The 25,266-nt window shown below is 32.4% G+C and overlaps 3 protein-coding genes and 1 pseudogene across 5 annotated transcripts; all 4 read right to left on the bottom strand.

Moving 5' to 3' along the window:
• Positions 1-595: 595 nt before the first annotated feature.
• Positions 596-2,626, bottom strand: LOC103830000 (serine/threonine protein phosphatase 2A 57 kDa regulatory subunit B' epsilon isoform). The gene is made up of 3 exons (XM_009105695.3): positions 2,518-2,626; positions 1,181-2,419; positions 596-1,102 (listed from the first exon to the last, which is right to left on the bottom strand). The coding sequence occupies exons 2-3, from the start codon at positions 2,342-2,344 to the stop codon at positions 797-799; spliced, it is 1,470 nt and encodes a 489-aa protein (XP_009103943.1). The 5' UTR covers positions 2,345-2,419; positions 2,518-2,626; the 3' UTR covers positions 596-796.
• Positions 2,627-11,335: 8,709 nt separating this feature from the next.
• LOC103844584 lies at positions 11,336-14,819 on the bottom strand (annotated as a pseudogene).
• On the bottom strand, positions 14,752-21,634 carry LOC117126920. The gene has a single exon (XM_033276279.1). The coding sequence runs from the start codon at positions 16,104-16,106 to the stop codon at positions 14,805-14,807; it is 1,302 nt and encodes a 433-aa protein (XP_033132170.1). The 5' UTR covers positions 16,107-21,634; the 3' UTR covers positions 14,752-14,804.
• A 299-nt stretch (positions 21,635-21,933) lies between these two features.
• LOC103830001 (patatin-like protein 7) lies at positions 21,934-24,479 on the bottom strand. Of its 3 annotated transcripts, XM_033276277.1 has the most exons (3): positions 24,003-24,381; positions 22,805-23,925; positions 21,934-22,489 (listed from the first exon to the last, which is right to left on the bottom strand). In XM_033276277.1, the coding sequence occupies exons 2-3, from the start codon at positions 23,918-23,920 to the stop codon at positions 22,175-22,177; spliced, it is 1,431 nt and encodes a 476-aa protein (XP_033132168.1). In that variant the 5' UTR covers positions 23,921-23,925; positions 24,003-24,381; the 3' UTR covers positions 21,934-22,174. The 3 variants fall into 3 exon arrangements, with proteins under 3 accessions (XP_033132168.1, XP_009103945.1, XP_033132169.1); XM_009105697.3 differs by having other exon boundaries at positions 22,805-24,345; XM_033276278.1 differs by having other exon boundaries at positions 22,253-22,571; positions 22,805-24,479.
• Positions 24,480-25,266: the final 787 nt, after the last annotated feature.

The raw sequence follows: 25,266 nt of genomic DNA on the forward strand, positions 1-25,266 counted from the left end.
CCTGAAGATATATTGAAAATGAATAATAGTTATGAAAATGTTAAAATATATATTATCTAATGATTAAAATAGTAATATTATTAATTAAATCGTATAAAATAAATATTATGCAACTAAACTCTTTCTTAACACTAAACAACATTCAATCATTAAAAACGTTTATTAATTTATAAATTTTATCTAATCAATAATAAAAATTCGAGCTGTTGCGGTCATGATCTAGTTGAGTTTTAAGTTACTTATTTAGATTTCAAATATATATTAATTCATATATTTGAGTTTTTTTTATGGATCTTTAGATTTTGCGCAAATAAATACCTATTCGGTTTGGGTCGGGATACTACTAGATCGGATCAGACGGATTTTTTTTTTTCTCTGAGTTCAGGTACAAATGATCACGCTGTGAAACATGGCTCAAATCTTCTAGGATATGTTGGTTTTCACTCTTTTTAACAGGACGGAACCATCATATTATGGTATGTAGTATTGGTTCATCATCCAATGCCTTTAAAACATTGATCTAAGAGTAGTTAAATAAACATAGTCATCGTCGTCTGTCCTTGTAAATCACTTAGTTAATTGCTACCAAGTTTTAGAGAAGCTGAAATAAACAGCACTAAACTTATCTTCTATGACATAATCTGATCAGCGACATGTGGATTCATATTCCTGGTCGCCATTTTACAAGAGAACAAAACTAAAAGAATCAAAGAACAAACAAATTATTAGAGAGTTTCTACAGGAAAAAAAAAATACTCAAGGAAGAATAGCTAAAATTCATCATCAGATGGTCCTTTCAGTTTGCAGCTAAAGAAGCAGCCTCTTCAAGTCTCTTCCATGTCATCTCTCTTTGTTCCAACAACTCACAAGCCTTAGCTTCGTTCTCCAGATGTCGCTTCTCGCACTCTTCAAACAGCTCATTGTCCATCTCCATAAACATTCTCCTAACGTTCTCAGACAAACCATGCACCGCTTGGTTCCAATGTCCTTTCATGTTCCTCTCCAACGCTTCAAAGATTATCGGAAAGATCATATCTTTGTTCTCAGCAATCAAGCCTACGATATGCTCATTGTTCCACAAGAAAAGAGCTCTCTCTGCAACCTACACCTCTCTTAATCAACACACATCACAATCGAAAGGACAAAACAAACATACAACAAAGGTTTGAGAGAAACGAACCTGGAAGTTTGCGCTGTTAAGACACTTCCCAATCTGTCTAAAAAGAGGAACAACACAATGCTGAAACTCTGAAGGCTCTGTAACATCCAAAACCTCTTCAAGCTCTCCCAAGAACAGAACCTCCTTATTACAATTCGTAAGCGGCCAGTACTTCAACAGCCCACGGATCACAGTATCAGCCAACTTGTAATCTTTCTCCACAAACTGCACCACGCAATACGACAACTGCTGGTGGAAAATGGAGATGCCTTTCGACTTGTGCAGCGGCAAAATGGCCTTCACAAGATACAGTACATGCTCCTCTCTCATCGGTACTGTGAACCCATTGATCACACTCCCGAGAATCTCCAGCAACTCTCCGATTCCAACACACCTCTCAGTCTCATACAAGTACTTGTAGAAGATGTTGTAAATGGAGCACCTGATGAAAGGACGGTGGAAGATGAACTTCCCGTAGATCCTGTGAAGGACAGTTTTCAAGTACTCCCTCTCCCTAGGATCCTCGGAGTCGAACAGATCGAGCAGCCTCGAGACAAAGGTGTGGTTGATGAACTTCTTAGCAGTCTTGGGCTCTATCTCGGAAGACACAACGTAACGCAGGAGAAGCTCGTAAACAAGCTGCAGATGAGGCCACCATGGCTCAAGATAAGGCTCCTCCTCCTCGGGATCGTTACCTTCAGGAGGAGCTCCGGTGTTCTCGTAATGCGCGGGCGGGAGACACCTGAACATGTTCGCCGAGACCATGCGTATAAGCTCGCTCTGCATCGTCTCGTTCACTTTGCCTGAGGAGGAGTGGAGGAAGTCGACGAGCTCGAGAAGCGTCTGCCTCTTGATCTCTTTCTCGCGCGGCATGATCAGTGAGTCTGAGAAGTCGCATTGGCAAGAGCACATGTGAGCCTTCTTCATGAAGAGGAGAGGACGATCCGAGGAGGAGACGTCTTTTAGCAGTGGAAGCACTTCGAGGGAAGGTGGTGCTGTGAACATTGGGTGGTTTGGTGTCTGCGAAGGCGACGGAGCGGCGGATTGTGATTCGCCGGTTGACGATGGAGGCGCGGCGGCGGTTGTGGGGCGGCTGCTGCGGACGACGGTGTTGACGCCGGAGGTGTTGTCTTGATCTGATTTGCTGAATTTCTTCCCGCCCAGTTTCATGATCTTGTTCAACATTTTCGGATCTCTTTTTATTACAAAGATGCAATCTTTGTCTTTTTTTTTTTCTTGTCGGAATGATTAATCACAACCCTAAAGGGAAACAAGATTGGTCGTGAGATTGGTTCTGTTTCTTGTTTGTTTCATCAACAACTGTAAACGAGAGTGCATTGGTGGAACAAATGGTTTACCTTTGAAGCGATGATGAAAGGAGGAGATGTCTGAGATCGGAGAGGGAGAAGCATTAGGACGACACCGTATTGTGGAAGACTGTTCAGGCGTAACCAGAAAATGATGTCGAGGATGAAGGAGATCAGTTTTTGAGGAGATGTATTTTAACAATTTTTTAAAAAGATAATAATTTTCTTTTAATATTAGCTTTTTGGTGAATCATTGTGTTTTTTTTAAAATGTCAATTAGCATTCTAGATTATTGTATAGATTATAAATTTATTTCAACATTATTGTAATTTTATAGATAATTGGAAACATTATAAAAGAGAAGCCCTTATTTAAGAAAATCTAAAATATAATAAAAGAATATTAATATGAAACAAAAATCAAAGTTAAACCATAGGAATTTTAAATTTGCACATTAAAATTCAGAATTAAGTAATAGATAATATGTGTTTCAAAAAAAAAAAAATTATTTGCCAGTAATAGTTGACTGATATTTTGAATTAAATTATTATGTGAATGTCAAAATTTTGAAATCATTTTCTCATACCGCATAATAGAAACAAATACTCATTTTTAGTTTCTGTTGCTTATAGCCAGAGGCGGACCCAGTAAAGGATTGGGTGTGTCAGTTGACACAGGTTAAAAGATAAAAACAATGTTTTTTGCAAAAAGACTCAAGTAGAATCATCAGTCCAGATGGTAAATGCTAAGGGATTGACACCCCTAAACCCAAGTAAACTCAAGTTCGATGCTCCATATTTCTTTTTTTATTGTGATCTTTTTTGAAACAAAATATTATGACACAGGTTAATTTAATTGCTGGGTCCGCCACTGCGTATAGCTGTAGAGTTATATTTCATTCCGGAAATGAAGATTAGGGTGTTTGTGAGACTTAGATTTTTATAAAGTTTGTTGATTTTAAAAGTTAAGAGATTTGTTAAATTTGGAAAGAGTTATAGAGAATTTTGTATATTGTGAAAATCTATAAAAATAAAGTAATGTAGTGATTCTAAGAATTCAAGAAAAACATGTAGTATTTTCAAAATCATGTTTTGTGAGTTAAAATGTTAAAAATTCAACTCCGAGTAACACTTATTTTAATAGATTTGTAGAATCATTAAAATCTAAACTTTTTGAATAACAAATGATTTTGTATAGAATTATAGAATCACCAAACCAATAACACTAGATTTTAATGAGAATGTGTGAATCTACAAACTAATAACACTAGACTTGAAAATTCTATGAGTCATTATAAATCTAATTTCCACTCACACCCCCTAAAATTATTTTTGTACAAAATGTTAATACTTCTCATTAGGCCCATGCTCTGTTACCAACGAGCCACTTCAACACACACATAATCCGTGATTAAGCGATTTTGTTTTAATCATCTCTATTATTAAAACTGAAGTACAAATTAGGTTTGTTTGGAAACATGACTTGCAGTTTAAAAAGATGGTTTGTTTGGAAACATGGATGACAATGTTATATAAGAATTGTTTGGAAACTTGGATAGCAGTATATGTATTTTCTTTTATTTACACATTTAGTCATTGCATTTATAATAAATTAGGTATTTATTTTTGTATTTCTTTTATTTACAGATTCTACCACTACATTTAAAATTAATTTAAATTAATTAATTATAATTCCAAAACTTATCTAAACAAATCGATATTCATATATTGATCATTATTAATATTGTACAAATATTACTAAAAAAAAATTTCTATTTCATTTAATTTAGCCAAACACATTAAAATAAATTTTTTATTTGTTTACGGAATCAGTTAGGCATAGACATTCGGGTACCCATTTAAGTACGGGTTGTTTCTTTCGGGTAAAGATTTTTTGGGTTTTGAAATATCTTTTTAGGTACTTCCTTTTGTATTTCTTTTTATTTACGGATTCTACCACTGCATTTTAAATTTAATTTAAATTAACTAATTACAATTCCAAAACTTATCTAAACAAATCGATATTCATATATTGATTATTATTAATATTGTAAAAATATTACTAAATAAAAAATTTTCTATTTCATTTAATTTAGCCAAACACATAAATATATATCTATACATATATTTATTTTTTTACGAAATCTGTTAGGCATAGATATTCGGGTACCCATTTAGGTACGGATCGTTTTTCGAGTATAGATTTTTTGGGTTTTGAAATTAGGCCATAGTTGGATATAAGTGTGAGATTCAAGTTGGATCTCCCGGATCTGTATGAATTTGGTTCTGATATACAGAAAAGTAAAAATATTCAAATAACGAATGTATTTGAAAATGATTTAGATATTTGAACCAAAAATAATCATATTATCCGGTTCGATCTGGATCTTTTGAATACAATTAGTTATATGTAGACATATCTAAAATATATTGCACTAATCATGAAAAACAAATATCAATGTATAAATACATAAAAACTAATACCTGCGCAGGCGCGCGGGTCAAGCTCTAGTTTTACTTATTAAAAAAACAATTTGATTATGGGTTTTCATGGGCATGTAAAACATCTGCTACCTACTTGGGCCGGGCTGGCCATTATTGATTAGGAGCTAAACCGCAGTCGAGGTTTCTGCCATATTTTGTTCTTCATCGATTTAAGGTTTTTTGTCCTTTCGCATATGTTAGTTTCGCTTGTCACAAGTCTTAAAACATGACTAAAAATCCATAGAAACGATTGTTATTCTTATTTTCTGTTCAGGAGGGAAACTTTTATATATAATGCATAAAATTTATAATCATATGCAATAATTATGTAGTAAACTACCTACGGCTGTGTGGCATGCTAAGTTGCTAACTATCTGATCGCTTGTTTAATTATTTTCACAATTTCTAATCGTGCTATTCTACATTAAATCTCTAAATTATCTCTGTCTAAATCAAAGTTCTAAAAACCAGTCTACTTCCTATCCGAAATTTTCTTAAAATCTGATTTATATTGATTTATACTATTCGAATTGATATAAACTGTTCTAAATCGGTTTAAATCGATCAAAATTTGTCTAAATATGCTAAATTAAGCAGAAATATTATTATAAATCTAGAAATTTTTCTAATTTTTTTTTGTATATATAATTTTGATAACTCATCATAATAATTTTATAATTAAACTTAAAAACTAAAATATATCACATAAATGTATAAAATATATAAAATAAATAAAAAATTTGCTAACACATAGATCTTGCCTAGGCCCTGAATAATCCACCTAGTCGCTAGTCTTCTATAAAGCGCCTAGTTACCGCTTAGTGATTTTTAGAACATTGGTTTAAACCAATGATGTTTGAGTTATTTCCCCAAGTTAAGGTATGAAGTACGATCATTCTGCTAATAAAAATTCAACTACATGTTAGAGCAGTGTTTTAACTCCTAGATTAAGTAGATAATGTTAAAAATATTTTCATTTACATACTTTAAAAAGTAGTATAAAATGCATCTTCTTTTTAGATTGTGGCTGTGAAGCGTATACTTATTTTCATTCCAATTCTTTAATATTTAGGCATGATAGATATTTTACAATGCATTTAAATAAATAGCTGATGGAAAGAAAGAAAAAAAGAAAAGATACGATTACAAATATGGCTAAGAAATTGACCAAGTCAGGTTACCATATTTTGATCATGTTAAAAATATTTTCATTTACATACTCTGAAAAGTAGTACCCTCTCCGTTTCAAAAAAAATAAATATTCTATAAAAAAAATTATTTCAAAATGATATATTTTTTGTATTTCAATTCATTTTTTATCAACTAATACTGTCTAATTGTAAACTTCAAAAAAATTAATTGTATTTTTTAAAAATATTTTTTAGTTTAAAATTATAGAAAACAAATAATCAGGTAAAATTATGCATATAATATTAAAATTCAATATGTTTTATTAATCTATGTGAAAAAACTTAAATATATATCATTTTGAAACGAATAGAGTACTGACTAAATTAAGAATGTGTCTTCTTTTAGGTTGTCGGCGTGAAGCTTATAATACTTTTTTCATTCCAATTACTTTTTATATCTATCAATGAATTCAAATCGATAACTGAAAGAAAAAAGAAAAAAAAAGAGGAGAATTTACAAATATGGCTGAGAAATTGACCAAGTCAGGTTACCATATTTTGATAATGTTTGTTGTCATGTTGTGGAAAAAGACGTGAGAGTGTGTCCCACGATGCATGTCCAGTGCTGAGCAAGAGTATCCCACTAAAAAGATCTTCTTCTACTAGCCTCTCTTCTTCTTCTTCCTTTTCCTTTTACCTTTTCTCAGATAAGAAAAGACAATAAAGTTTATTGAATAAGAACGTAGAGTGCGACCTCCAAAACCCACTTTGTTAAAAAGTTTCACTTTCGGCGTTTTCTGATGCGATTAGTAGAACTGTAGAACCAACTACACACAAGGTAGAGCTAGTGTCTCTATCTTTTCCTGGTTTCATATGCTTAACGTTTATCTCAGTTCAAACTAAATATATAACATACATCTAGTTTGAACATATAAAACATTTACTACAGAGCTCAAACTAGATATGTTAAGCCGTTTTCACTGTCTAAAATGCGGTTAATGTACTCGGTTTGAAGGCAATTATGTAAATAGTCAGACTTTCACTCGTATATACAACACTATGTTTGGATGAGTGAAACGTAACTTATGTGATGTGACAATCAAACTGTAAGGGATCAAAGCTTCACAATCTAAGCCAAAGGGTCAAACGTTTTAGTTACAAGATAAACATTTGCATAAACATGCATTAAATTACCTAACTTAACCATCTAAGCAAATCAAACCCTTTTCTAGCTACACCAAACCAACCAAAATACATATATTACCAAGCTTTTTATGTTTTAGTTAAGAAACGGTTAACCAAACCAAACCAATATAAGTATATATGTTGAAAAAGGTACAAACCAAGACACTCCAAAAATTAGGTATACTTGCGCCCATAAGATAGTAAACCATAATGATATTTCTATGACTTCGTTACGTTTCATTTAAACTATAGTAACCCGAACTTAAACTTAACTCGAACTCTTACTCTATTATTACAAACTGAAAACTAAATGGATTTTAAACCAAGAATGCTTAAGACGGATTTTTGTTGAACAAGCGAACTAAATAGTTAATTAGAAGTTTTAGTTTATCGATCACGAACAACTTTGAATGAAATTGTTTACCGATCGAATGTTTGCATGGTTTGAAACTTTTGAGTATTGAACCGCAAGCAAGATTTCAGCGAGTTACTTTGATGATCTTGGTTCTCGATGTATTTCAAATTCAGATGTTTTGATCCTTCTCCAAATCTTGAATTCTTCTTTATGAATAGATTTGAAGTCTTTTGAGTGATTTCTTCAGTGAGCAATTTCTTCATGTCTTATGATGGTGATTAAACTTTCTAATAATTTAATTGGTAAACTTTTTTTGAACTCTTTATCTCTGACTGTCTTGTTGAGAGCCTAGACAAACCATTGAATAATTGTCCCTATGAAAATTACATCACGTGAGGAAGCAACTAAACTAAAGATGAAATCTGCTACTAGTTATATTTGGACCGACGCATAATTGATTTTTTTTTTAAATTGATATTTAAATTTACAATATATAAAAAGATTGTATAGATGCCAAACAAGTCAGCTAGTAAAATGGTTGCGGCTGTAACTTCCGTTATTCGGATTTGATTTGCTGGAAAATAGTCAAAATATTATTTATAATGTTTGAGTTTTTGGGTAAAAAAAAAGAGTAAAATATCATTTTCTTTGTTTACCAAAAAAAAGTTGTATAGTTGTAAACAAATGAAAATACTGTATTCGAGTGTCGGTGGATGAGGCCGAACCGACAATCAAAGACGTGGGTCTACTCAGACCATCTCCAACTCACCTTTATTTTTATCTCTATATTTTCCTCTAAAATAGAGAAATTCTATTATAGAGGTGGATTTGCTCCAATGTATGCCTTTATAATAGAGTTTCTCTATTCATAGGGGAAAATATAGAGATTTGCTATTTTCATCTCTAAATATAAAGGTAAAAAGTAAGATTTCTCTATATTTTCCTCTAAAATAGAGGAACTCTATTATAGAGGCATACATTAGAGCAAATCTTATAGAGATCTCTATTTTAGAGAAAAATATAGAGATATACATTGGAGATGCTCTCACAGATATATGACGTTCTCGTACCGTCCCTCCCCCGACGCACGCACACGCGCAAGAGCGAGACAACAACATTTGTTTTCTTTTTGAAATTTATAAAACGTTTCAATCTTCTAACTATATCTAAATAAAAAAAACCAAGCTAATGGTTTTTGAACCCCTCCAAATCCAATGATGTGAAGACGAGCACTCTTCGTACATTCTGTACAATAGAGGCTCTCCAAGTGGAAATGAAATTACATCAACTAGGTAATTATCCGCGCTACGCTGCGGGATTTTTTTTAATTTTATTGTTTATAAAATATTTTGATTTTATTAATGAATAATTATATTAATATAAGTTTTGTATCTAAATATTTATAATCTAGACATATATTGTATTTTTTTATATTTTGGTTATTGTATAATAATTATTTATTTGATATTAACTTTTAATAGATTAGCTTCCAAGTTCATTTTTTCGCACCTTTGCTCTCGAGTTGGTGGTGTAAAATCTTTTTTTTTTGGGTTTTAGGTTCCAGTTTGTGGTCTAAAATACTCTAATATGATCCTCTTTCCATTCCATAAAAGTATTTCGTATTTAAATTTTGTTTCAATATAAATATCAGTTTTACATTTTTATATATTACTTTTTGTATCGATCAAATAAAAAAATAATGTGGAATTCTAATTAAAAATAATATAGAGAACTTAAGCATTTTCTTAATATTTTTTTTACAGCCGCCTTATAACCAGACTTATGTATTTGATCCTTTTTTTATTTCGTATTCTATCCTTATTACTAAATGATATACGCTAAATTTTTGTTTACATTACTATTATATTTATACTTTATTATTCATTTATTTTTCAATTGAGTTTAAAGTTAAGGATAGAAGTCCAATTCATTTCCTTTCTTACGCTTTTCTGGTTCACCAAATTTAAAATTCAACATTGTAGTAAATGTCCTTCACCTCACTTCAAATTTAAAATTCAATATTGTAGTAAAATAATTAGCCTTTGTTAAAATAATATATTTTGTAAAATGATTTCAGTAAATATTCTCCATCGCCAATATTAGTATTGACTTTTGAATAATATTTTACATAGAATATATTATGCGATATTTTGATAAAATTCGTCACATAAATGTTTGTGCATTCTTTATTTGTTGATTTAGTTGCTCTTTCATTTTGATGAACTTGGCTACCAACTTTGAGAATGAGACCGACCATCTGCATCAGAATTAGAACAGAGCAAGTATAATCGACTCTTCTTAGCAGTTAGAACCAAAGCTAGTATGATCGACTCTTCTTTAGTTTCAAAAAGAATTATTCTTGAGAAAATCTCAGCTTAGTTTGAGCTTAACAACTCATCAAATAATTCCATCATCGGTTTGATTGTTTGTGGCTTCTTCACCCGATGGAATTATGGATTGTGAATTTGTGGTCTTCTTCATGTTTGAATGTTACTTATGATCCCTAATAGTGTCATGTTATATGGTCTTCGATTCACAAATTTAGTAATAAATTGTGATAACCTGGTCTACTATAATCTGTTTGGTTTGTCTAATTATATTTATTTTTATCAAACCAAAACTCAATTCTTTTATTCACTTTAATCTAACCCGTATATTTCTATAAGCATATATATCTCCTTCTACCTAAAGCCAAGTTGTCATCTTCTTTGTATCGTAAACATTGATGCTTCTCACCAGTACCTCCTTTTTCTTATCTTCTCTTCTTCCCCTCCTTCAGACTTCGTATGGTTCTTGGTTCGTCTCTCAAACCTCCGTTTATGTATGCGAAAAAGACGTTGTGTTCGTCTCCAATCGTCACCACCAATGTTGTCCATAGAGTGATAGAGTCATCTCATCTTTACTCTTGTTGGTATTATGTAGCGGAACCGAGACGTGGATGAGAGCGACGTCGGAGCTGCCGCCTTTCACCATCACTGGACGCTGGAATCTTCACAATCCACCGGAGATCTGCACCGTTACCATAAACCCTATAACTCCCACCCAAAACCCTCTACACTTGTTCACGGATCTCATCGCTCTCCGAGAAAGAAGATGGAGGAGGATCGTGAACTCACAGAGAAATTTACAACATATAAATATCTCAAAAGAAATTTTTGAGTTTTGATAAATAAAAGAAATTACAAACTATTTTTAAAATGTTAACATTTTAGTAGTTTTCAAAAATAAATAGTTTTTAGTATTTTTGATAAGTAAGAAAGAGTTATAAGATATTAACTTAGTATTTGGTACTTTTGATTGAAAACAATAATAGAACATTGTTGGATATCTTGAATAATTTTTTTTTAAAATAATACAAAAGGGATAAAAATGAGATCACTACAGGAAATGTGGGTATTAATAGCTGGCGTTAAACGCTATAAGTTCGTTTTAATAGTGTTTCCTAAAACACTCTGACAGCACCCGTTATCATAGGTCCTCCGACTCTTTTGATAGCAGATTTGTTGTATGCTATAGTTAAATATACAACGATAGCATTAATTTCTTTGCAATTGTTAATATTTATAATAACGTCATAGAAATGTTATTAAACCCCACTAATTTGATTTTTACTATTGCAGTTTGTCATCCATTTTACAGATTTGGCTTTTTTAATTGTAGCTTTTATGATTCCAGTTAATTTTATAAACGCAATTTCTTTTAGAAATACAAAAGAAAATGAAAGTGCAAATTTTACATTAAACATGAAAATTTTACAAATCTACTTCCATCCAAACGTATCAAGTTCAACAAACACCAACAACATAAATTTCCCCATACTCATAACACCAACAACAAATATCCCCATGTCCACTGATCAGTGTTTTCTTCATATTCATCCTCTGAATTAACCTCATCTTCACACAGATCATGAACTGTGCTCACAAACTCAAGAACCTTGTGCAGCCTGTCACTCTACCAACACGTTAACTACACATCATCTCCATTGCTTGAGATGTCACAGCTAAAGTTTTTGTAAACAAGACACTCGGGACTTGGCAGCCTGTTGAACTTTACTCTTGTAAACAAGACACTCTTGCTCATCGCTCTCACCAACTTCATCCAAGATTTCCTGTTGTAAAAAAATATTCACGCCACAAAAGAACTAATAAAAGCCCGGCAACTTCGGTAAAAAAAAAAAGAAATGGTTGAGAGATTAACCTGCAACTTTTGCAGTAAAGTTCCACAAGTAAGATCCCCAAGAAGAGGACCTACAGCATTTGTGACCACCATTTGTCGTGAGTTCACAAGATACCTGCAGAAAATATCAAAACAAAAGAAGACCATAACTAAACTAAGAGTATAATAGACAGAACTTGACAGTGATTAATGGACATTACGCATCAGATTGCAATGAAATCTTAATTAAGAACACAAAGCTAGGAGCAAAGCAAGAAACTCACATAGCTTTTCTTAATCAAAGTTGAAATCTTTTTCCAAATCCAAAAACACATCCTAATCACTCTTATAAATGATTTAACTTCAGAGACAAATAATCAAACCAGCCAGACACTCAGAAATATACACAGCACAGAATCATTGCAGGTTTTTGATTTTAAAAACAGAACAGTTTTGAAGAAACTTTTACAGTGTCAGAAACTGATCAAATCGAAACTCAGATCCTGAGCAGCACATGTTAATTTCGAAATTATCTTACACTTAACAATATCAATTGAAATAAGATCAATCATAAACAGAAACAGATGAATCACTCTTCTCAAACCCAAACAGAAACAGATAACACAGATTCTACAAAACCAAACACAGATCTGATTTCTCTGCGAGAATATGAAAAGTCTAAACTCAGAATTGTGATCAAAGAACTCTATTTTATCAGATTTCAACACCACAAACAACAGAACGATCAAATCTCAGCAGAATATGGAAAGACCAAACAAAAATCAGAGAGAACGATGAAGAGCACTCCCTTTACTGAGTTGCTCTGACACGAAAGGCAGTGGTACCCATCTCTCAATTCGGCTCTAGGCTCGAGTTGATCTGCTTGACATAGAGAAACACGGCGGTTAGGGCATGAGAGAGCAGATCTGCATTCACGGAGAAATCTGGTGGTTACGGCATGAGGAGGAGACTATGCGGCAATGAAAATTGATCTGATTGCAGTAGGCTTGTAAACTTCAGAGAAGAAATTCATCTGATTTTCACTTCTCTTTTGCAAACTTCAGAGAACTCAAAGATAGTAAGGGTGAATGAACGAAGAAGAATGTGCAAACACAATTCCAAAGACGTGGAGAAACAAAATGTTTTAATTGGTCACTTAACTTTTTTCAGTTAATGACATGTCTGCCTCTTAAGATTCTAAAAGTCTGATGTGTCAACACAAGAAAAGAACCTTGTGCTATTATTGTGTTGATTAACCAACGAGACTTTTTGATGTTTACAGTACGTAGCTTTTTTTCACACATTAAAAGAGAAGCCTACAAAATTTAAAAGTAGAAGCTATTTTGAAGTATTAATAGTACAAAGTTGTGTGACCCTTTGGTTTTGTAACATTTGTAGTCTTTAAGGTTCCGAATGGTAAAAGCAGATCAAGCAGTGCAGATCAAGCAGATCATGCAGATCAAGCAGGACAAGTGCAGATCAAGCGGATCATGCAGGAGAGATGCAGATCAAGCAGAACAAGTTATGTTTCAAAGTTATGAATGGCAAAAGCAGTTCAAAAGTGCAGATCATATATTGAAACAATAAAGATTACACCAAAATATCAAAACACATAATAAAAAATACATAAACAAAGGTAAAATAATTTAATGATTTGCCCATAACATATCGGCAATGTTGTCTCTAATGTTTGTCATATGATCTCCATCAGCCATATTTGCTGTCTCCATGTCACTTATTTCATTTTCAGAATCTTCGTTGCTGGTATTTGTATGTCCCATTTCTTCAACAAAATCTTCGTCAAAATAATTTGAAATTCTGATAAAATTATGCAATCCCATTGTAGCACTTACCACTCCTTTTTGAACTGCAATATCATATCTCGGAAATTCACTCAAAATCCTCCATTTCTTCTTCCAAACTCCAAATGTCCTTTCAATAACGGAACGTAGAGATGCATGACATCGATTAAACAGTTCTTGTTTATTCTTAGGAGGAGGACCATTGTTGAAATGAGACATGTGATACCTAATAACACCATTCCGAGAAGATCTATATGGAGCCAAAAAACCTTGCTTATTCGGATACCCAGAATCAGCTACATAATACTTGTCTCCTGGAGGCAAAGGAAAATCAGAATCACCGTCTTGTGCCATCGTGAGAACTGCTGTATCGTGACATGATCCGGGTGCTCCATTCCAAACATATGTAAACAACATATTGAGATCACATATCGCCATGATGTTAAATGATGTCCTATCATGTCGATTCCAGTACATTCCTTGTAGTTCAGGCTTCACTTTAACACATACATGAACTCCATCCACAGCTCCTACAAATCCACTAAAATATGGCCAATATCTTCTGTCCATTTGCAGCCTTTCAGGAATTCGAAGTAGTTCTCGTCTTGTTGGAGTCTTAACATAATCACAAGCAAGTAACTCTGTCGCCCTAAGAACTTCAAAAAATTTTCTATTCACTGTCTCTTGTGTCCGTCCAAACCGTAATCCAACATCTCTTTGAACTTCATTGTGCCCACAAATTCGCAAAAACATTGCCACACTCTCTTCAATGCTAACATTAAGAGTGGGATGTAAACCATATTTTGATTCCAATATGACACATAAAGATCTGAAAACACCAAGAGACATTCGTAGTAACTGAAGACACGCAGCATCATCTTCCTGTAGTCGACGCCAAATATTTCTCCATCCTAAACCACCATCGGTTTGAGGTGCTCCTCTTTCAAAGAAACGATTGTAATAACTCAATGATGGTTGAATTATTAACTCTTCAAACTGCTCATTTTCTAAATTCCATAACTCAAGTCTTTCATCGTGATTTAGACTGTGGAGATTTTGTGATCGCAACTGACATATACGAAAAGCCTGAAAATTTTAACCACAAAATAAAAAATTAAATCAATGAGAAATATCCTTAATCAAAAATACAATACATAACAGACATTACAAAAGAAAATATAAAACAAAACACAACGACTACAAACAAAGCACGAATCTTATTAAGCTAGTTATCCGATGTGGAATCACTTTCTTGTGTTTCATTTAGATTTAGTCCTCGTTCAGTTCCCCAGATATTGAATAATCCTCCTCGTCTTCGTGGACGTGATGCTTTACTTGTAGAAGCATAGTTTGTGAATTCTGGTGAAACTCCTCTGATAACATTCTCGGAAACAGGAACTTCCTTTTCACGTGTTGTAGTTTGTACTTCTGTTTCTAGGGAAAATCCATGTTGAACATTTCTCGGAGGAATATATTGTGGAGCATCTTGTGATGATCCCCATTGATGAGTGGTCGGTGATGATCCCCATTGAGGAACAGCAGATGTAAGACCCCATTGTTGAGTACTTGTTGATGAACCCCATTGTTGAGAATTTTGAGGCGCACCCCATTGTGGAAAAGGTTGTGTACCCCACTGCGGAACATTTGGCGGTGTACCCCATTGTGGAGCATTTGGCGGTGGACCCCACTGCGGAGCATTTGAAGGTGAACTCCATTGCGGCGCATTTGGCGGTGTTCCCCATTGCGGGGCACTTGGAGGTGTTCCCCATTGTTGAAAACCAGAATTCCATTGCCCACAAGTTGGACTACCAAACTTTTGGCCAGATTCTAACCGCTTTCCCACGAATTCGCCGTCCGGTGTATATCCACTAAGAGCTTGTAAAAACTTCAACTTATCTTCTGTGGTTCTTTCGGCTCTGTCAATAAAGTACTTACGCCAAAATCTTTCTTCTTTAAATGCATGAATGCACGCCCAATAGAAATTGGTGTCATTTGGAAGATCCATTGATTCGAATATCTTCACCGCATTATCGAATTCATTGTAATCATCTTCATCAAAAGAATTTGGACGTAGTTGTTGCAAACTTTGGCGCTGAAACTCTCTAAAACCCGTCATCGTATCTGTCAGAGTTGTCTCGAATGATTGTTTTCTACGACTTCCTTGGGATCCACTCCTGGCAGCGATCCGGGAGGTTCCTGCACCTCTTTGTGAACTACTTCCACGCCTTAGTCCACTTCGTTGTTGAACTCTAGAAGTAGGAATCTGAAAATGATCAGCAGCTGGTGAAGAATTCTGACGCAAATTCTCACGGGTGAACTGATTTGAATGACGCATTTCATCATCAATATTAACGCGATAGACTTCTTCGCTTTCTTGTGTCTCCTGGACCTGAGTGTCTTGCATATCACCGCCATATGTTTCAGTTTCATCATTATTTTGACCATCATTCAGCAACTCTTCTCTTCTTTGGTGCAAGGAGTATTGAGATTGTGATTGGACGTCGTATAATACGAAACATCGTTGCATCACATCCCAAAGCTCCGGTGGTTTTCGTTTAAATGATTTTACAATCCTATCTACCTGTTAATAAGATTATGTAGTTTTTAGCTTACAAATATTATAGATATGTTATTTTTTAAATATATTTTGGTTGTAACATGCATGTGGATTTTGGTAGATATCAAAGACCGTTGGAATCAAGAATAGCACATGATTTCCTAAAATGATCTCCAAGTTGATATTTAAATTTAACCATAAAATCTATATTAAAAAAATGGAGATGTTTATATTGATTTTATAATACAAAATCATTTTTTCGTACAAAATCATATTAATTTATGACTGATAAATTTAGAAATAATATCTTAATAATAAATGTATTACTTTCTAAAAAAATAATTATAATGTCATCTATATTTATTTGTTTTTTATTTTCGGTTTTACATTTTATGTGAATTAAAATGTAACACATATCTTTTTCCAATTGATACAAGTATAAAGTATTATACTAATAATTTACATGTATATGTTTTACATTGAAAATATATTTTTCAAAATATCTCTCTTTTTATATATACTTTCAATTTTTAATAGGTTGAATTAAAATATGACACATTTTCTCTTTTCAGTTAATATATATATATATAGTTATATTATTTTTTTACATGCATAAAATATAGCTTAAACTCTAAAATAAAACGTTCAAAAAAACCAAAATGTATCATATATATAGAGAGTTTTCCAAATAAATATTCTTATTACGATATATTATATTTGAACAAAAATAATTAATATAATTAATTAAATATAAATAACAATAACAATAAAAAGTAATTTACCTTATGTTGGAGAGAATTGAGGCACAACACTATTAGCAGAGGATAGCACAAATCTACGACAGTCTTTTTTAACTTCCACCCTACATCACAAGAGTTTTTCGATTAATAATTGAAACTAATATAAATAAATAGATACAATTTAACAAAATGAAAATAAAAGATAATATAACCTTAAGCTAGACAAAATGAATATTGCACAACACAGCCTAACCAGTACACACAACACAAACTACTGCACTTTTGTTTTAATTTCCATAATACAGAACACAACACGAGAGTTTCATTTTTATTGTCTAAGGATTTTTTTTGGGTTACCGGATGTGTGAGAACTAGTAATTCGTAATGATTGAGGTACAACACAAGACAACACAAAGTTATAGCACCTTTTTTATCTTCCACCTTACAAACAAGAATTTTTTCCAATTAACTATACTATATTTTCAATTATAATTATTATTTATTTACATGCATATTTTATAGATTAAAACTCTAAAATATAAATGTTCAAAAAACTATAAAATTTATATCAGACATATAGAGTTTTCGAATTTCATATACTATATTTTCAATTTTAATATATTATATTTGACAAAAACTAATACATATATGTATATATATATTTATATTTATATAATTACGTAAATATAATAAAACTAAATTAAAAATTATTATTACCTTAAGCTGAAAATAATGATTGAGGCACAAGACAGCACAAAGTTACTGCACCTTCTTTTTTTATCTCCCACCCTACAACACAAGATTCTTTTTCTAATTAACTATACTATATTTTGAATTATTAATATATGTATTATATATGTGATCAAATTAATATATATGAATGAAACTTACTGTAAGAATGAATGAAGCTTACGACAGTACTAGGATAAAAGAACTACAACACTTTTTTTTCTAAGAATGGTAGTGTACATAATTTTTTTGGTTGTCTAGAACCTCTTTTAATCGAAGAAGTATGAAACTACGTATGTTCTTACTCTCTTTATTTATAAGTGGTGAATTATTCATATTTTCAGAATTAATTTAATTTTATTAAAAAATTCTATTGGATGAAAAAATGGTGGAATCCGTGAACTGCATCAAAAGTTGAGAGGGTAGAAGGACATGCAGATCATCTGCTTTTACATAGATAAAGACAAAAAAAGTTACCATTGGGCAGGTCTCCTGCTTTTCTTTTCTGGAAAAGTTAAAAACTGTGATTGGCTGTGGCAGTACAAAAAATACTAATGTGCAGGACATCTGCTAACGATCTGCCTCACCATTCACACTCTAATAGTGTCGTGTCTCCACTCTCGAGCTCTGAGAGTGTTTATGATGACTACAAAAAATAAATGATTAGAGAATCTGACTCCTTAAATAGCAGAATGTTAGGATAAAGTTCGGAGAAAATTATAAATAAATACTTCTTCCGTTCCCGAAATTAAGATTTTCTAAAGTATTCACGTTTATTAAAAATTTAATAAATATTTTTTATCTAATTTAATTTTATATTATTATAGACTTTTGAATAATTTTCCACCAATAAAATTTAATTATTTCAAATATCTTCAATTAATATTTCTTAAAAGCATAAAAAATACCTTAACAATATAGAAAATCTATTTTTATGAAACAAGAAAAAATTCAAAAAAAATTTACTTTCCGGAACAGAGAAAATACTATACTTGACCACTTTTGCCAAAAAAGTATAAATTCTCCATTAATCCTCCAAACATGTTAACTTGTGTTGACTGAGACAAGTGAGGTATAAGTTTAGTCAGGATTACTTATCACTTAACCAATGTTTATTTTTTTTAACAGAAACCAAAATGACATTGTTTTACTAAAATACAAAATACCAAAATTTACCGTAAAATATTGAACCTACACATTTTTGTTAAAAATTATGAACTTTTCATTGATCCAAAAAGTATAAATTTGTTTTCAGGTCGGATTTTGGATTTTTGGTTTATATATAATTTTTCTCAACTAAAATAAATTTATATTTTAGATCAATGAAAATTGCACGTTTTTAGCAAAAATAAATGTTGGTTAAATGGAATTTAGTGTTGACCAATGTTATACTTAAAAGTAATTGGCGTAGATGCACCCAGAAACTCATGTAATTTATCATATAACCTTGTTTCTTTTTAATATTTTTAATGACTATAATACTCTTATCTCTATCTCTCTCTTCTCCCTTTTATGTGTTCTAATCTCTTTATCTCTCGTACAAATTCTTCAAATTATCTTCTAATTCAACATAAATCTTTATTTTTTTATTCTGATTCTTTTGACATCCATAATGTTAATCTTATTATCTCACCCCAATTCCAATGTTTCCAATTTCGAATCACAATTAACTTTTAGATAATATATATGTTAGTAGATATTTTATTACTTACATGCTATTATTTAGATTTTAATGGATTCTTAATCGATACATGAAGTGTTAGCGGTTACAAATAGATTTGGAACTATTTAATAGATAACTAATTAATTGTTAATAGTTTCATTAACTGATATATGATTTGTTAGTCGATACATTTGTTTGATACATAGATTGTTAGATGATACCGAAATTATTAGCAAATATGTTAGTTGGTATGTAGATTGTTATCTGCTATGTAAATATTTAGCTGATAGATCTAGAGTTACATGTTTTCGACAAAGCATAAGGGCATTTTCGTCCGCACAGTGTCAAAAGGTTACTCTTTTTTGGGTTATCCATAATTATGGGTATTCAGCAAATTTGGACTTTAATTGGGGATATTCCACACATTGTTTAAAAAACCTAACAAAATTCACCGTAGAAATATTGAACTTACATATTTGTTGCTAAAAAGTATGAAATTTTCACTGATCCAAAAATATAAATTTTTTTTTAGTTCAGATTTTTGGTTTATATATAATTTATCTCAAAAAATATAATTTATCTCAACCAAAATAAGTTTATATTTTGGGTCAATGAAAATTGCATGTTTTTTAGCAAAAATAAATGTTGGTCAAATGAAATTTAGTGTTGACTAACGTTATATTTAATTTGGCTCGGTCAACACAAGTTAACATGTTGTTTAGATTAATAAGTTCATGTTTTTTTTGACAGAAATGTGTAAATATAGTATTTATTTGATGTTTAGTTTGTGATATTACGTTAATTGATTACTTTGACAATTCGGTACGACATACAAGAACTATGATCTTAGTTAAAATGCATTACTTTATCAAAATTTTCTGTAATTTCATTCCAAAGTTTTCGTATTTCACTACAACATTCTGAATGTTAACGCTCAGAAACATATCACATTTATAATACCACTTTAAATTTAGATTTAGATTCGAGGGTGGAGTAAGGTTTTAGAAATGCGAAATTTAGAATTCTAATAAATATATAAATAAATATTTAAAATATATCAAAAACTTAAAAATAAGTTTCAAACATAATTTTTGATTATCAAAAATAAAAAAAAATTATAAAAATTCAAATTTGAAAAAGTATAATTCAAAAACATTTAAAAAATATTTTTTTTTTATCTATTTAAATAATTTGTTATATATAGAGAGAACAAGAGTATAAGAGTATTTTGTCACTTAATAAAAAATATATTTTTAAAAGTATCTCTTTACTGATGGTAAAGATGAATAATGATACCATGAAAATGGTAAACATGAAATTCTCCCCGGAAACAAAGTAAATAAAAGTATACAGTTTTTAGGTTTAGTTAGACTTCAATTTCACATATTCAGAAGAAAGCATTACGAAATATGGTGTTTTCAACATTTACACCATCTAAAAAATAATTTTAATATTCACATATTTCTTTCTTTCATTCCTCAAAATTCATTATTGTAAAAAAAAAACTTTAAACAATTTTTGCCTTCACCAAAACTAAAATAGAACAATAAAAATTAGAAATTTATTTTGATTAGTAAATCATTTTAAACTATTGCTTTAACAAATATTTACTTATTCATTTAAAAATAAAAGATCTTTTAAATTTTATTTATTTGGTTAACTAACTATTGAAACTAAATTATCGTTCCAAAAATTATTCATCGAAAATTCCTATTTGTTTTCAAAAAATAATTCCTTGTCTATAATCATTTTTGTTCATTTAGGGTTATTTGTTTCTCCATCCACAAGGCTTATCTGGATAGAGATGTGAATTTTGTTTGTTTAGACCTTAAAAGTACAAGTCATCGAGATGACTCATCTGAATAAGTTTTAAAATTTAGACTTAATTTTGAAAATTAGCTCGATGCTCCAAATTGAACCATCTGGATGGAGATGGTTATGCCAAAATGGTATAAGGGTTGTTTGTTTCACATTCTATCATCTTCCAGACGATTTATTTGTATGATCTATCCAGATGATCTATTCATATTTTGTGAGATTGTTTGTTTGTCCATCCAAATGGTTCATTATAATGAATCATCTGGATAGATTTATGTTCGTTTCTTTATTTCTATTTCCATTCAGATGAGTTCAATAAACACATTACTAATATACCCTTATTTTGATTTAATCATATATTTGATATTAAGTTTAACTATATTGGCTGTTATTATTTAGTCTAAAATATGTTTACATTAAAATTATCCTAATAGAATATTTTTCGGTTTTGGCTGAAAAGTGAAAAAATTCGGTTTTGGAAGGAAAATGAGATTTTCGGTTTTAACAGAAAACATAATTTTTTATGTTGGCGGGAAAAATGAATTTTCAAATTTTGGCAAGAAAATAAGATTTTCCGGTTTTGGATAGAAAATAAAATAAAGAAACCGAACATAAATCCATTTAGATGGCTCATCTAAATAAACAAATAAATAGTACCATAAAATCTAAACGAGTCATTTGGATGGATTATACAGATGGATCGACTGGATTGAAATGACAGATGATGAAACGAATAGTCCCTTAGTTTATTTTGATAGTCATTCGTCGAATCTTTAATTTAGTCAAGAACTTAAAACTGGTTAATAACTTATCTAGAATAGTGTAAATGTCAATGAAGAAATCACGATGAAAACAAAAACAAACATAAATTACATAAAATCATTATGTTGTATTTTTTTTGGTCAGCATGAATCAAGGAGCGGGAGTCCTTTTAGCAATATGACAAGATGTTTCTCCTTTTCTCCTAATGTCTCATAACTCAAACACAAAACTCAAATCTATACAACAAATCATAACCTGAGAACAAAATAAAAACCATATCCTAAAATATTTAAATAAACCAAAAGAGAACAACAACCTTTTCTTGTTCATCGTTCTCTTGCGGTCACACCAATATCCTTGCCCCTTGTCTTCTGCTCTGCCCTATGAACCGATTGCTTGAACGCTACGGTTGGAGCAATTCTGCAATTTCTCCTTTGATGCTCCAGAACTAGTTCCCCGGCTAACCAGTCAAGCTTCTCGAAATTGCTTTGTTCATTGATTATTTTACCTCCAAACAAAACGGACTCTACATTCTTTTGCTTTAACATCTCCTCAGCTACTCCAACCAGCATATTTACATTGCTCCCACTCGGGTCAGTGTCTATGTTTGGCTTCCAGGGTCCTAAGCTCGACCCGTTCGCCTGCAACAATACCCATCACTTAGTGACTACCTAAACCTACATTACACCTCAAAGTACACTCCAAGAATTGCTTGTGAAGAATCTACAAATACATTTTAAAACGGGTATAATTTCATTTTAGACAAGTATCCAAGATAAACCATATAACTTTTCCTTCCAATAAATCAATCGGATCACACGTATGAGCAATGTTGGAGAAAAATATATGTGGTAAATAAGGGATTAGTGCTTAGGCGGGCACCTAGATAAAAAATCGTTTTAGAATCGTTTTACTTATAACCAATTTGTAGCATATGCTGAGAATATTTTTCATACCTGAATCCGAACGTAGTTACTACTGCGGCAGTGACCAAAAGCCATTGCCACAGCTTGGTCGACCGTGTCGGCAGCACCATCATTCGAAATAAGAGCTGCAGGTCGAGCCCAATGCTTAGACGTCCACTTGATAATCCGATCATACTCATAGCTCACATCAATCAACTGGCCCATACCAAGAGACAACACAAGCAGATCCTCAACTCCACGCACGAACGGAAACTCCTGCTTATTGTGCAACACGTGCGTAATCGCAGCCGCCGTTGGATTACTCATAGCTAATCCTCCACCGATCGCCACACACTTAGTCGTTCCATCAACCGACTTCATCTCCACCGGCTCAAACACCCCTGGCTCGGCCCATGTGGCTCTACAAACCTCCCAGAGCCGAAAATCGTAGCCGTCAGTCTCAAGCGCGTCGGCGCGTGAGAAAAGAAACGGAGCCGAGCTTTTAAGGTCGTAGCAAGGTATGAGCACAGGTTTGAGCGTGTCCTTTAACGTTAGCTCCGAGAAACACTCTTTCATCACTCTCTTTAACTTACCCGTTCCGGAACTACCCAACGACCCGGTTCTCATGACCCGTTTCACGAACGACCCGTAAAGACCCTTTGCGTTTTTCGTTAGGAACTGCCACGTGTCCTCTGCCTTAAATATCGGACGGTTACCATCTCTCGACCCGAATAGCATCGCCGTGTAAACACCGCCTATACCGGACCCGGCGGCGACGTCGAAGTAATCGGCGATACGGGCATTCGGGTCGCCCGACTTGGATTTCAAAGCGTGTTCTAGATAAGCCAACGCCTTTCCGGGTAGAATCCCTCTCATGCCTCCGCCATCGATGCTCAAGATACAGACTTTCCCTCTCTGGTTCTTAGCCGGCCCAGTAACCGCCGCCGGGTTAACCGGTTCGGGTTCGGATGATCCGGAAAGAAACTTGCTCTCCAGGATGGAGAAAATCTCGTAGCTGAGTTTGTCCGTATCGATGCTCGGTTCTTGCGTATCCGTCAAGAGGCTGCTATCATCAGCCGCCGTATCTCCGCCGCCTCTCTGTTTTATTAAATGCTTAACGGAAGCCGTCGTGGCTCCTCCGCTGGGTTTATTGCGTACTCTTTGCATGATGACTGAGAGAAATCAAATCCAGTCCTTGACTCAATTAAGACAACAACAAAACAAATAACACCTAGTTCGTTTTGTCTACCATGAACGCAAGAGTTTCAGACCAAACCAGTCGTAATTGGTCAAACCAAGTAAAGTATAGTCTTTCTCTTCTTTTGCGCGGAATCTTCAAATATTCAACACGAGCTCGTCTTTTTTCGGAGAAAAAAAGAAAATATCTGAATCATCTTTTTTACTTTTCTGCAGAGAGATGATGATAACGAAGAAGAAGAGAGCAAGAACGCAAAGAGTTACAGAGGATGTCTGTGTTTTTGTATCTCACGCTTTACCTAAAACCCCTCCCACCAAACCAAGATTGAAGAGAAAGGAGAGCAGACAAAACGCGGTTTAATAAAAATGGAGGAACGAGCAACAAATATTTATAGCTAAACTTTATGTTCTATAAACACAGAAGTGTTACAATTTTGTCATTAAAGAGACTTGAAGTTGCATTCACTTTTATAGAGATTTTATTTCTATAGTTTAAATAATCACACTAATTTTCATTAGATGCTGATATATTGGCAAAAAATGTTAGTTTTAGTGAGCAAATTTCTATATTTTATATGAGAAACTACGGATTACTCTAGTAATACTGACCTTTGGGTTTAATGTAATATTTAACTCTAATTTCTTTTAGTAATAAGATATTAAAATGAAATAATCAATTGTTTCTGTTTTAGTTTATCAAATGAAAATATTAAATTATGGACTGCAAAAGAAAAAAGAATGTTTATAGGGAAAAGAATGGTACTTGCAAGTATCACCTAATCTTACTCTTGCCCCTCTGTCTTTCTTGTTTTTTACATAAATGTAACGCTCCAAATCCAACGCTTAACAGGTTAATATTCATGCCTTTTTTTCCTTCTCTCATATATGAAATGCAATCAAGAGAATAAAATGCTAATAAAAAGAAAAATAATAATTTTATATAATTTGACCTTTACGGAAAAGAGATGTTTAGTATTTTTGTCAAAAAAGAATACATCAGAAACGTGTGGGGAGGGACTTCGGAAAATATTTTATAGAAATTTTCAATCATATATTATATGGTGATGTAAAATTCGACAAGTCAAAGTTGTATCGTGTTAGCTAATCTTTCTTTTTTTCTCTTTTGAATATGGCATTTAAAGTATTTATTTGCTATGTCACATTTTGGTATAATCAAATCTGTAAATATGTTTCATATAACCTACAACAGTATTGGATGAAAAAAAAAGGTAACTGTAGATAGCCAAGTCTACAGAACTAGGGTTGGGAATTTTAATCAAAACTATAGATCCTGCCCTATATGATCCGCTATGGAG

Source organism: Brassica rapa, chromosome A07 (assembly GCF_000309985.2).
Source record: "Brassica rapa cultivar Chiifu-401-42 chromosome A07, CAAS_Brap_v3.01, whole genome shotgun sequence".
Taxonomy (NCBI): Eukaryota; Viridiplantae; Streptophyta; class Magnoliopsida; order Brassicales; family Brassicaceae; genus Brassica; species Brassica rapa.

Bases quoted from the DNA above. Each gene is read 5' to 3' on its own strand.
- LOC103830001 (XM_033276277.1), bottom strand. From the start codon at position 23,920: ATGCAAAGAGTACGCAATAAACCCAGCGGAGGAGCCACGACGGCTTCC. The intron at 22,490-22,804 runs GTATGAAAAATA...GTATTGTTGCAG, and splicing joins GTAACTACGTTCGGATTCAG to GCGAACGGGTCGAGCTTAGG.
- LOC103830000 (XM_009105695.3), bottom strand. From the start codon at position 2,344: ATGTTGAACAAGATCATGAAACTGGGCGGGAAGAAATTCAGCAAATCA. The intron at 1,103-1,180 runs GTTCGTTTCTCT...AGAGAGGTGTAG, and splicing joins TTAACAGCGCAAACTTCCAG to GTTGCAGAGAGAGCTCTTTT.
- LOC117126920 (XM_033276279.1), bottom strand. From the start codon at position 16,106: ATGCAACGATGTTTCGTATTATACGACGTCCAATCACAATCTCAATAC.